At 42.9% G+C, this 12,321-nt stretch overlaps 1 protein-coding gene across 1 annotated transcript in view; it reads left to right on the plus strand.

The window, feature by feature from the left end:
- The first annotated feature begins 2,405 nt into the window (after positions 1-2,405).
- The window catches only part of LOC110319474 (transmembrane and coiled-coil domain-containing protein 5B), an 11,051-nt gene continuing 1,135 nt past the window's right edge, over positions 2,406-12,321 (plus strand). Inside the window, exons 1-11 of the mRNA XM_021194968.1 lie at positions 2,406-2,533; positions 3,339-3,383; positions 4,056-4,205; positions 4,499-4,616; positions 4,905-4,955; positions 5,922-5,990; positions 7,028-7,084; positions 7,581-7,640; positions 8,132-8,196; positions 11,742-11,817; positions 12,072-12,115. Coding sequence (XP_021050627.1) covers positions 3,349-3,383; positions 4,056-4,205; positions 4,499-4,616; positions 4,905-4,955; positions 5,922-5,990; positions 7,028-7,084; positions 7,581-7,640; positions 8,132-8,196; positions 11,742-11,817; positions 12,072-12,115 — 725 coding nt within the window. The 5' untranslated portion in view covers positions 2,406-2,533; positions 3,339-3,348. The remainder of the gene's footprint in view (positions 2,534-3,338; positions 3,384-4,055; positions 4,206-4,498; positions 4,617-4,904; positions 4,956-5,921; positions 5,991-7,027; positions 7,085-7,580; positions 7,641-8,131; positions 8,197-11,741; positions 11,818-12,071; positions 12,116-12,321) is intronic.

Genomic DNA, 12,321 nt, shown 5'->3' on the forward strand with positions numbered 1-12,321 from the left:
CTCTTACTGAAGAGTTACAGGCTATCTTTGGCAAACATTCTTGGTGGGGATCTGAGTAAACATCATAAGACTGGAGATGATATATTACAGCCCATCTCCTACAGAAGGGTTACAAAGTTATCTTAGGCAAACATTTTTAGTCCCTTACACAAAGAGGCACCAGGGTGAGGTTAAGATGAGCCAGTTCCAGAGGTCATCAGTAATTCAGGCTGAAGGCTAAAGAACAAAGAACTCTTTGTTGGGCTTTTTGTTACTAGGGGTCTAAGAAACAAATTGAGTTGGGGTCTTACAGTTCATATTGCATCCTTATATTTGAGCAATTATATATATTTTGAACTCATGTATTTAGAGCTCTTTTTTATTATTTTCTTGTTTCTTTTTTTTATTATTAGATATTTTCTTTACATTTCAAATGTTATCCCCTTTCCTGGTTACCCCTCTAAAAACCCACTATCCCGTGCCCCCTCACCCTGCTCACCAACTCACCCACTCCTTCTTCCTGGTCCTGGCAGTCCCCTATACTGGAGCATAGAGCCTTCACAAGACCAACAGCCTCTCCTCCCATTGATGACCGACTAGGCAATCCTCTGCTACATATGCAGCTGGAGCCATGAGTCCCACCATGTGTGCTCTTTGGTTGGTGGTTTAGCCTCTGGGAGCTCTAGGGATACTAGTTAGTTCATATTGTTGTTCTTCCTATGGGGGTGCAAAACCCCTTCAATTCCTTGGGTTCTTTCTCTAGCTTCTCCATTGGGGACCCTGTGCTCAGTCCAGTGGATGGCTGTGAGTATCCACTTCTGTATTTTTCAGGTACTGGCAGAGCCTCTCAGGAGACAGCCATATCAGGCTCCTGTCATCAAGACTTGTTGGCATCCACAATAGTGTCTGGGTTTGGTGAGTGTATATGGGATAGATCCCCAGGTAGGGCAGTCTCTGGATGGCCATTCCTTCAGTCTCTACTCCATACTGTGTCTCTGTAACTCCTCCCATGGCTATTTTGTTCCCCCTTCTAAGAAGGATCAAAGTATCCACACTTTTGACTTCCTTCTTCTTGAGATTCATGTGGTTTGTGAATTGTATCTTCGGTATTCTGAGCTTCTGAACTAATATCCACTTATCAGTGAGGGCATATCATGTGTGTTCTTTTGTGATTGGTTTACCTCACTCAGGATGACACCCTCTATATCCATTCATTTGCCAAAGAATTTCATAAATTCATCATTTTTAATAGCTGAGTAGTATTCCATTGTGTAAATGTAACCCATTTTCTGTATTCATTCCTCTGTTGAGGGACATCTGGGTTCTTTCCAGTTTCTGACCATTATAAATAAGGCTGCTATGAACATCGTAAAGCATGTGTCCTTATTATGTGTTGGAATATCTTCTGGGTATATGTACCAGGAGTGGTATTGCTGGGTCCTCAGGTAGAACTTGTCCAATTTTCGGAGGAACTGCCAAACTGATTTCCAGAGTGGTTGTACCAGCTTGCAATCCCACCAGCAATGGAGGAGTGTTCTTCTTTCTCTACAACCTTACCAGCATCTGCTGTCACCTGACTTTTTAATTCTGACTGATATGAAGTGGAAACTCAGGGTTGTTTTGATTTGCATTTCCCTGATAACTAAGGATGTTGAAGGACTGCTCTGAAACACCCAGTCATTACCATTTTGCTGAGACATTAACCATACTTTGCCTCCTGGACTCATGCAGTCTGATTATCATGGAGTCATTAACATTAAAAGAGAGGACATTCCTCGGAAGAATGTGAAATATGTATATTATTACATAAATATGCCTTATGCCCACAGCAGCCACTGACACTCACAGAGGCTCAAACCAGAGCCCTGTTCAAGGGGCAAAAACCCTGTCACACTCTTCCCACCAGGGCCACACTGGGTTAGACAAGCTTCAAACCATCTCATTATTCCCCAGTGACCTAGAGGACTAGCTTGGGGCAGAAGGACAAGTTCTACAGCTCTAAAAGCCCCATGTCATAACAATGACAGCTCAGACACCGTTCAGATTCTTTTGGTCTTATCTCTGACTTTCCTACTTCTACTCTATGGGTAACTCAACAAAAGTATACATTTTGTGTTTAACACCAATAACTTGTGAACCTGCCATGCAGAGATCATAGAAGAGAGATGAGAATGATTATAACCACTACTTTGTCTATAGACTTGGGATGTAACCGTGTTCCTTAGAGCAGATAGCTGCTGCCTCAGAAGATGTTTTAGCTGTGCCCGAATTGTTCTACAGGACCTATTCCTATTCCCTAAGACACCTAACCTGCCCTGAAGCTTTGGACTCTCCCACTTTGCTACTGGGATAATAAGGTGATGTCATTATCCCACTATGACATGCTGCCCCACCCAGCCAGCGTAACTAGTCCAGTTATGTGTGGGGACTTAGTCAACAAGACAATCCCTGAGTGACAGTCCTGGCATATAGCTGGAAAGGAAATCCATTTGGAATAGAAAAAAAAAAAAAAAAAAGATCTCTGTTGAAAAAAAAGAAAGTTGTGTTTTAAAAGGTATTCACAAAGTTTGGGATTTCTTGTGGGTAAATAGACTTATGGAAGAAAAAGAAAATGTAGTGGAAATGGTTAAAAGAAAGGAGGTGGAAGACGAACTTCAAAAGGTATTAAAATGAAGCCCTTCAAAGACAGATGTGAAAGGAGGATGGAGTGTCGGTGTTCTGCCTTCCTAATACTGGACTTGGAGCTGAATATTAGTACTGGTCTGGTGGTTATGAAATACCAACCTTTGGCTTCCTCCAAAGCTTGATGCCTTTGTCTGTTTTCAAGTAGTGACTGCTGTTTCAGCCCAGCCTTCACTCTCTAAAGCTTGTTGAAAAGTTAGAGTAACGGGCTAATAGAAATCAGACAGCCAATTTCTTGGCTTGTTTTTTTTGGGGGGGGGGTATTTATTTGTTTTGTTTTGTTTCCCTGAGGGATTACATTGAAAGAATAAATTATTTTTGCATTTGTTAACTGACATACATGCATCTGTCACATGTCCCTTAACATTTACTCGCCCCTGCCCCCCAGAATAAGTACAAGCAAGGAAGGGAAAGGGTGGAAAGAACAGAAATTTCAAAGGTTTCCAAACTCAGTGTGATCTGTTCTAAGCTCCGAAGATCCAACTATGATCTATTTTGCTAAAATGTAGTTTGCATGATATGCTGAGATAGCATCTCAGAAAGAGAGAGCACAGAGGCTTCATCTTGACTCTCACGTGCCTGAGGAGCATCTCACTTTTGCCATCTCCTTTCTGGGTGCCAACATGCTGCATGGTAGGTCCTTCGGGTTTGTAACAGTTGTCTGTGTTCATATCTAGGAAGCTAGCAATGGAAGACATTGGACAGAACCTGTTGGATGATGGGTAAGTAATCTACTAACAGGGAGCCAGAAAGATGACTGCTCTAGAAGTTTCCAGTGATCCACACCTCAGTTGTGAAGATGTTCTCTCCTTAAGCCTGAGAACCTTGGAAAAATTTCAGTTCCATTTTCCCTTATTTCGTTACACACTGCGGTGGTGGGACTTTGTGCAGAAGCTGTCCTATCGCCCAGCACATCAGCTTGGTTTAGGGAAAAGATCCGTTCCCCTCCCTCCGTCCCAGAAAGCCAGAAAGATTCTGATAGACCAAAACAGATAATATTCAAGTTTGTAACAAAAGACAAGACATTCCTTTTATTTTCCACCTTTAACTGCCTTACAGATATTGTTTAGATGCTATATTCTCCGTATAACATTTTTGGAGGTGAACAAGTTAGACTCCAATTGTTTATATAAAAATATGGTTTTCCTTTTGCACACAAAAGATTTGCATCTTAGTGAATATTGCTTAATAATATTTAAAATTAAAGTGTGACCCGACAAATGTTTACTTTGTGAGGACTACCACAGAAATTGGTTAATTATGGAAAAAAATCAATCAAATTAATTAGGTATGTAAACAACAGGAGACTAGAGGATGAAAAAGAATACATGTATGCCTTCTTGGAGTTGTGGGGTTTTGTGGTGAGCTTGGTGATAACGATGCTTCTCCTGTAGAGCTGAGATTACAGAAATACCGACTTTAGAAGCCATAAAACAGAACCTCAAGTACCTGAACTCAGACCTTGAAAAGGATTTACAGAGGCTGGATGAGGCCAATCAGATACTTCTCAGAAAGATTCAAAAGAAAGAAGAATCTATACAAAGGTCAGGCTTTGCCCTCGGTGACGGAGAGGCTCCTCCTGTGAGTCCCATAGCCTAAAGGGAAGCAAGGGGGGTCAGGTCCCTGGTGGAAATTTCACTGTGTGATTTAAATCCTGAAACTTGACCTGTGGTGCACCCCCCTCCCCAAAGGCTTAGGTGTGGATCTTTGCATCAATTTCTTCATTTCGTTGACATTTTATTGCAACTGTCACTCCAGATCCCTCAGATATTGGTGGTGTAATTTCTGTGGCAGCTTCCTTAGGACTGAGCCACACCTGAGTAACTTTGTTTTTCAGTCTTGAGAGAGATATTGCCCTGTCCATAGAAAGAGTCCCAGAGAGGGATGACTTGAATGAGATCATAGTCCAGAAGGAGACTGCCCTGAAGGACTTGGAGCTGGAGACAGCAAAGCTGGTGAGAAGACTTCTAAAGGAGACCCTAAGAATCCCTCTGCAGCCATCGCTCTGTCTGTCCCCAGAGTCTCTGCATATGCCCCTTGCCTCTGTGGCTACAGAAATCATAGCTGCCTGGGAGGCGGCTCTGTGACAATGAAGTTCAAGTCATGGGGATATGACCTTGGCTCTGTCCCAGATCCTCAATGAAGGACCAAGGTGTACTTAACTGGCACCCTCACCCCCACATCAGTGGCCTTGAGAGCAGAATCTGTTTGTTCCTTTAACCCAGAACACTTTCTTCCTACAGGAGAAAAATAATAAGACCCTAAGCAAGAATGTGATGGAACTTCAGAAGAAGGTAAGGGGACATCCCAAACTGTAATTGTAAGGTACCCTATTTCCTACAGCATTGTCATTACAAAAGAAAGGCTGATGGAATGGACAGAAGATGCATGTGGTGAGTTATAATTCACACAGACACACACACACACACACACACATATGTATGTACATCTCATCAGTTATATGTAAACCACATAAAATATAAATTATATGCTACATACAAATGAAGTGAGTCTATCTTGAAATATGACTGATTTCTAAAGAACCTTCTGAACTCTCTATTCAGAAAAACAAGAAGACTGTAAATATTTACCCTATACGCCCATCATCTTCAGAGTCTTCAGACACAAATTTGTCCTCCAGACATGACAGGTTGTGGGAAGAGGCCTAAACAGTTACACGAGCAACAGTTTCCCATTCTTTCCCCTATTCCTACTGGTAAGCCCATGCTGCTTTCCTCATTGTGGAGCTATGGTGGTCATGGGGACAGAAAAGGATGTTCAGTCAGGGCTTAGTGCTTAAGAGCACATACTCATACTGAGAACCTAAGTTCTAGTCCCTGTACCTAGGTCAGGTGGTTCACAATCACCTCTCCTTCAAGATCCAAGGACTTACTTGAGGCCATTCTCTGGATGCCAAAGGCACCTGCACTCACATTTACATGTACACCTACACACACACACACACACACACACACACACACACACACACACACACACTTACAAATAAAAAAAGAAAAGAAGGAAGGAAGGAAGGAAGGAAGGAAGGAAGGAAGGAAGGAAGGAAGGAAGGAAGGGAAGCCTATTCACTCAGGATTGAGTTAGCAACTCCCACAGGGTCCAAGAGACATGTTTCCATTCAAGATGTTTCTGTATCTGAATTAGTAAGCCCAAGTGTTCTGCTGGCTAAGACCCCAGCCTAACCTTATCCTAGCACATCTGTTTGCCTTGAAGAACTCACAGCTACTTCAATGGTATTTCAGATTTCAAAAGGACTCAAGAATGTTGCCTCTGATCCAGAAACCCTGAAAAAGAAAGTAGCAGAATTCAAGGTGAGCAGCACAGCAAGCTGGGACATTTTTGTGACATGTGTATCAGTCCTAGGTCTTAGGAGGCTGTTTTCATGGCTTCTCCTAGGTGTGAAGCTAGACATGCCCATTTGTGTATTAGAGGTGTGCCAGCATTCTCTATTTCCATGGGTTCCCCTGACAGTACTGTTCACACTAGAGGTGGCTACATTGCCTTTGGGTGGAGGGGATGTCTTGAAAGCCTCATCAGTTAAAACACATTCCAAACACATACTGGAGTCTGTCTTCTCTGGAGAAGTTTATATCTAAATGAGGACACACAGATACAGACATCCAAATAGAAAGAAAATGCTAATTCTCACAGTTATATAAGGATGCACTGGTGATCATAGATGGTTTGCCAAGCGGTGGCTCACGGGGTGAATTTTATTTTCAAGTTTCATTTTGTCTCTTTCCTCAATTAGAAAGTAAAGCAAGCGAAAATATTAATTTGTAAGACTCTATTATTTGCACCTCAATGTCTAGAGCATTCCATCCCATGGCAGAGGTCCAGTAAATATTTGCTAAGTGGACAAATGAGTAGACTCAGACTGGGGGCAAACCTATTGTGGAGCTCTGCGTGGTTTTAGGGGACACGTGTGGCATCTGGCTGAGGCCACCATTAAGTGCTCCATTGTCTGCTTTTCTCTGAACAAGTCAAATGTCTCCTGTGACCCTCGTGTGACTTAGAGAGCATGAGCACACCAGGCTCACTGAGTCCAGGGAGCAGGCTGGAGGTCATTGGTCAGTACGAGGGAGGAGAATGGCCAGATTCGATGGAGAGTCAGCCTTCTGGGGTTTAACGTCAACTCTGCCATTGTGAGATTTAGCTAAGTTTGTTTATAACTTCTCCGTGTCTTTGTCTCCTCAACTGCAAAGCAAGGGTAATGGGAGTACCCTCCCTTAAGTACTATTCATTGTTCTCAATACATGAGAGCCGCTCTGAGTTTGGTTTTTGCTGGCCTGGGTTTTCCTTGCACAAAGGAATGCTGTTCGTTATCTGCCATTACCATCTTCCCTAGGTGAAACTACAAAAGTCAACTGAGTCCTGTGCACAACAAGAGAAGGAAATCGCCAAGGTTAGATTAGACCAGTGCCTCTTCCACTGAGGGTCTGCTGCGTATGAGGGACATACGTAGAAGGGAAAGTCCGGGGGTCTTTAGTACGGTTTTCAGGCATGGGAGGGAGGAAGCAGGGAAGTCTGGCAAGTGAATTTCTGATTCACAAGCAGGTGGAAAAAACACTGTCACTAAATACTGACCTTAAAACGTTTAAAACCCTCATCTGCCCCAGATACCTTGTACAACCCCAGAGCCAACAGCCTAGGCAGGTACTTCCTGTTTCCCAGAGAGACACAGGACACCTTGGGTAAATTCTACCCCTCCCCCCACTCAAATGTAGGCCCTGGGCCTGAATATTAGGTCACCTCTTAGCGAGGTGGTGGCTCTTTCCCTTCAAGTAAGGGGTTGCTAGGTAACCAGCCACAGGTCCAATGGTCTAGGCAGGTTCCCAGGGAAGCAGCCAAGGCTTGGTACCCACTGAAGTCATGAGGTTTGTGCTTTCTTCTTCTTCTAGATGGAGAGCGACTACCAATCTGCACTTCAGCTCTGTGAAGACCAGGCCCACTACATAAAGGTATACCATCTCAGAGGACAGTCAGATGGAGGCAGGTCTCCCCAGGTCAGGAGAAAGCTGCTTTCTAGTTAGGCTCCCCGCAGCTATGTAAAAAATGCCTTTTCTTCGATGAAATGACCACCAAACAGGAATGCTCTAGACAATGTGTCGAACCCTTGTCATACATCATTTTCCTCAACCCACCTGTCTAGTAAGGGCTGAGGAGTCCTGAGAGCACCGAGGTTTCGGGGAGCTGGGTTACATGATCTGGGAACACAGTCCAGCTCAGATCTGGGATCTAAGCGCAAGCAAGGCCTAGAAGAGGAATTTTTTTTCCTATGTCCATCCTCTGACTAGTACCCCTGATTTGTTTTTTATTAGAACACCCCCTACCTTGTACACCCTGTTGTGTGACATGTTTGGAATGTTAGTTGTTTTAGTGGAATATTCCTATCAGTGACTTTGAAATAAAGACAACAATTCTTCTTTATGATGTCCTCCTCCACGGGAAGAAATACCAAGAAATTCTGAGGGAGATGGAGAAGGAAAAAGAAGTGATGCTGCTTGAGAAAGAAATGTAAGTTTGGGAAACAACGCCCCCTGGTGCGCTGTACTGCTTGGCCCTAGGCAGTCCCTGGGAGGCACAGTGTTCTCAGAACAATTGGTGTCACAATGTCACGGACAGCAGGTCATTTCCTGAAACCTCTATTCTTGCTCCATACTGAACACTCAAAATCATTCAAACTGGTCTTCTGCCCTCCCCAGCAATTGGGTCCTGAAATCTCTTTATGATGCTCTTTTCATATAGGCTTAGTTGAGGGCAGTGTTCCCAACAGTAATAGAGCTATGTTCCAGGGGGAAATTACAGTGAAGAGATATGTACCCTCAAGAAACAAATGACTGGCATCTCTGTGTGTCACAACTTCTCCCAGGACATTGGTACAATGGAATGACCCTAGATCTGTAGATGTTTTTCACGGGATTTGAAACACTTCCTTTTTGTTTATAATTCTTAATCGTATCACATGTTACACAATATACATAGAATGCACACATCTTAAATACATATCTGTTAGTTTTTTTCTATGTATATACACATTAGTACCACTGAAATCCAAATATAGCCTATTACAAGCCCCAGAAGTCTCCTTGGAAGCTCTACATGGTCAACATTGCTTGCAGAGGTATCCCCTAGCGTGACCATTTTAAACCTCAATCCTCAGTTTCTCTATAGATTCAGTCCATGTTCTCTTTCTCTGAGGTTTATCTCTACTGTATCATGTGACTTGCTCTTTATAATATCCCAATGTAAGATATGACACCACTAAGCTCTCACTGACAAACACTTTGACCATTTCAAATTTGGGTATATTAAAATCTGCTATAAAATGTCCTCATGTATGCCTTTTAATAGATGTATCCTTCTATGTGTGAGTGGCTATTCAGGTACACACATCTTTGTTGTACTGGATGAAACAATTTTCTACAGTTTCAACATCCTCACTCATTAGGACTCCTGAGAGCTCTGGGCTGGTCTGTGGCTGTACGGGGAAAGGCTGTACGGGGAAAGGCTGTACGGGGAAAGGCTGTATGGAGGAAAGGTGTTCTTCCTGTTTGCCTACTGTTTCCCTTGGGTCTTAAGTTCAGTTCTCAGAAGCGCAAAACTTCTATGACTTACCCCAGATTAGTATTTACTGTTAACACTTTATATATTTTTACACTTGTACTCATCTGAAATCTATGTCTTCCCGTGTCTAAATAGCCCTGTACAATCTTTAAACTTTAAATAATTTAAAACTGTAACATTTACAGAGGTCATGCATTTCCTGTTGTTGCCTTGTGGTTTTGTAGATGGGGGACCTCATGTGCATGAACCTGTTTTTACATGTTTTATTCTGTACAATTTACCTATGTCTCTGTCCTTTCACATATACTGAACTATTTTAATTATTCCAGCTTCATAGTTAGCCTTGATGCATGGTAGAAATCATCTGCAAGTGTTTTGTTCTTATTTAAGATTATTTTATATATTTTGGATCCATGAATTTCAATATAAATATTTTATATTAGTCTCATAATTTCTACCAAAATAATAAAAACTGACTGAGATTTTCATTGCAATGGTTGGTATTTGCAAATAAAATTAAGAAGTAAATTAATATCTAGCTTATACTTGCTCCAACTTTATCCATCCATTAGATCTTTAACATTTATACAGTGTACTGTCATTCTATGTAGTATTCTCTTACATTTTTTTAATCATAATGATAGTTTTGGATATAGTAAATGTTACATTCGATTTTAGGATCAATCATTTACCACTATATAGGAATATGTAGACTTCTGTATACAGTATCATGTCCACTGACTTTGCTTTCTGATTTTTGTTTTTGAGTCTTGAGTTACACAGAGTTATAACTAGGAGCCAGCTTCTAGACTGACAGGAAAGGCCGTGTAGATATTTGCTTTGATGGTTGTGAACTCTAGACTAAGCCTCCTCATCCAGTTTTTGTCACTACTTTCTGCTCAGACTCTAGTTCCCTGCAGTTGGAGTTGGCACGTGTCCTTGACGTAGAGCCACGGAGAAGGAAGAGCTCCCTGGCGCGCTTCGCCTGACTAGGGGACTGTGTCCCTTTGACTCCCAACCACTTCATACAATACATTCAACACATTTCAGTCACTTTGTAGTTACTTTTGAAAATGGGCTGGGCTGACACAAACTACTTCATCATGGAAGAGCCGGGAACCTGTGCCAATTCTCCCTTTACATGTTTATTGATTACTATAAAAGGAAAAAAAAAATCCATGAAAATGCTGGATAAGCTTCCTGGATCAATTCTGTACCAGGAAATAAGTCTACATAAAACAAACAACAGTGACCAGGAGGCTTTAGAGAGAGAATAAAAGCAGGCATACATTAGAGAGGCGTTGGCAGCCAGAAGGGGAGAATGACAGAAGTTATTGCCCCTGGGGTTATACCTTCTGGCCTGAGGTCAACCCAGACCCATGTGCATATTGTATGCACAGGGTGGTTACAACATGGAGGGGAAAAATTAGAATTTAGGCCACTAGAAAGAAAGAGAGCCAGATGTGGGAGTTTCTGGATATCATTCTGACATTAGGTTGAAGTCACACACTCTTGTCTTTGGTGGCAGCTTACAAGCCAATCAGGTCGGCCACAGTGTGGATGCTCACAGAATGCCCTGAGCAGTTCAGTCTAAAAGCCAGCCAGAGGTGTAGGCAGAGTTTAGGTACAATTCATCCTTCTCTTTGGAATAGAATGTGTACTGGCTAGTTTAGTGTAAGCTTGGCACAAGCTATAGTCAATGGAGAGGAAGGACCCTCAATTGAAAAGATACCTCCATAATATCTGGCTGTAGGCAAGCTAACAGGGAATTTTCTTAATTACTGATTGATGGTGGACAGCACAGCCCATTGTGGGTGGGGCCATTCCTGAGCTTGTACAAGCTGAGCAGTTCTATAAGAAAGCAGTCTGAACGGGCCAGGGCAGCAAGCCCTGAGTGTGTAGCACTCAGCCATGGCCTCTGCATCAACTCTTGCCTTTATGGTCCTGCCCTGTTTGAGTTCTTGTTCTGCCTTCCTTCGGAGATGAGCAGTAACGTGGAACTGTGAGCCAAGTAAACCATTCTTCCTCAAGATGCTTCTGGTGATGGTGTTTTATCCCAGCCACAGTATCCCTAACTAGAACAGAATGGAAGTAGGATATAGCTAGAGCATAAGGCTCTCAGTTTATATCTCACCATCAAGCGGGGAGAGGCATACATGTGACATGGAAGCAGAAGTTGGGGACCCATACAGAGAGAAAGAGAATCAGTCAGAATGGAGATAAGAGGCACTTACCAAGAAGGCAATCAGAATAGGGAATAAATTGGAACAAAATATAACTCCTGTGTATAAAAAGGCCATAAACAAAGCCCCTGAACGCTAAACTTTAAAATGATTGGAAAAGAATCAACTTGCCCAACTTCTTTGCATGCTGAAAACTATGACATTCAGCCAAATCACAGGTGTCTCATGACTTAGGAAAGTTCTTATCGGGAGCTCCTTGGGTTGTCTCACAGGATAACTGGCTCCTGTCTTCTTTGATGTTTTTAAATCCAGATCCAAAGCCCAGAATGACTCTTCCCAAGTAGTGAAACCGGGGTCAACTCTGGTAGAGACCATTCAAAGCAACATGGTGAGTCTTGCTGCCCACCCTTGGACTTTCCTTTAGCCACCCCCCTTCTTGGGATGTCTCCCTCACTCTCCTTTTCTTTTTTAAAAATCCTGGAGGTGGGAAGTGAGGTTCTGTTACCTAGCACTCCACCCAGAAAAGACCGAGCCAGAATGGGAAGCTGGCTGGCCTAGGGCACGGTCTCTGATTGGAGCTGCCCCACTGCACTACTGTTCTTTGAGATTCTGGTCATACGAAGTTTTCATTTCTTTCCACAGGAGAAGAACATCATTAAGAAACAGAAGAGGAAGTTTTGGCTTAGGTGAGTGGCAGAGTCCTGCTCCTGACCTAATTGGTCCAGGCTAGATTCACTGTGCATCTGACTGGATAGAGGCCAAAGGAATGACTATTAGCATCAAACCGATATCCTGCAGCCCCTGGGTGCTCTGAACTCTTCCTTCCTTCCTTCCTTCCTTCCTTCCTTCCTTCCTTCCTTCCTTCCTTCCTTCCTTCCTCCCTCCCTCCCTC

Source organism: Mus pahari, chromosome 3 (genome assembly GCF_900095145.1).
Source record: "Mus pahari chromosome 3, PAHARI_EIJ_v1.1, whole genome shotgun sequence".
NCBI classification, from domain to species: Eukaryota; Metazoa; Chordata; class Mammalia; order Rodentia; family Muridae; genus Mus; species Mus pahari.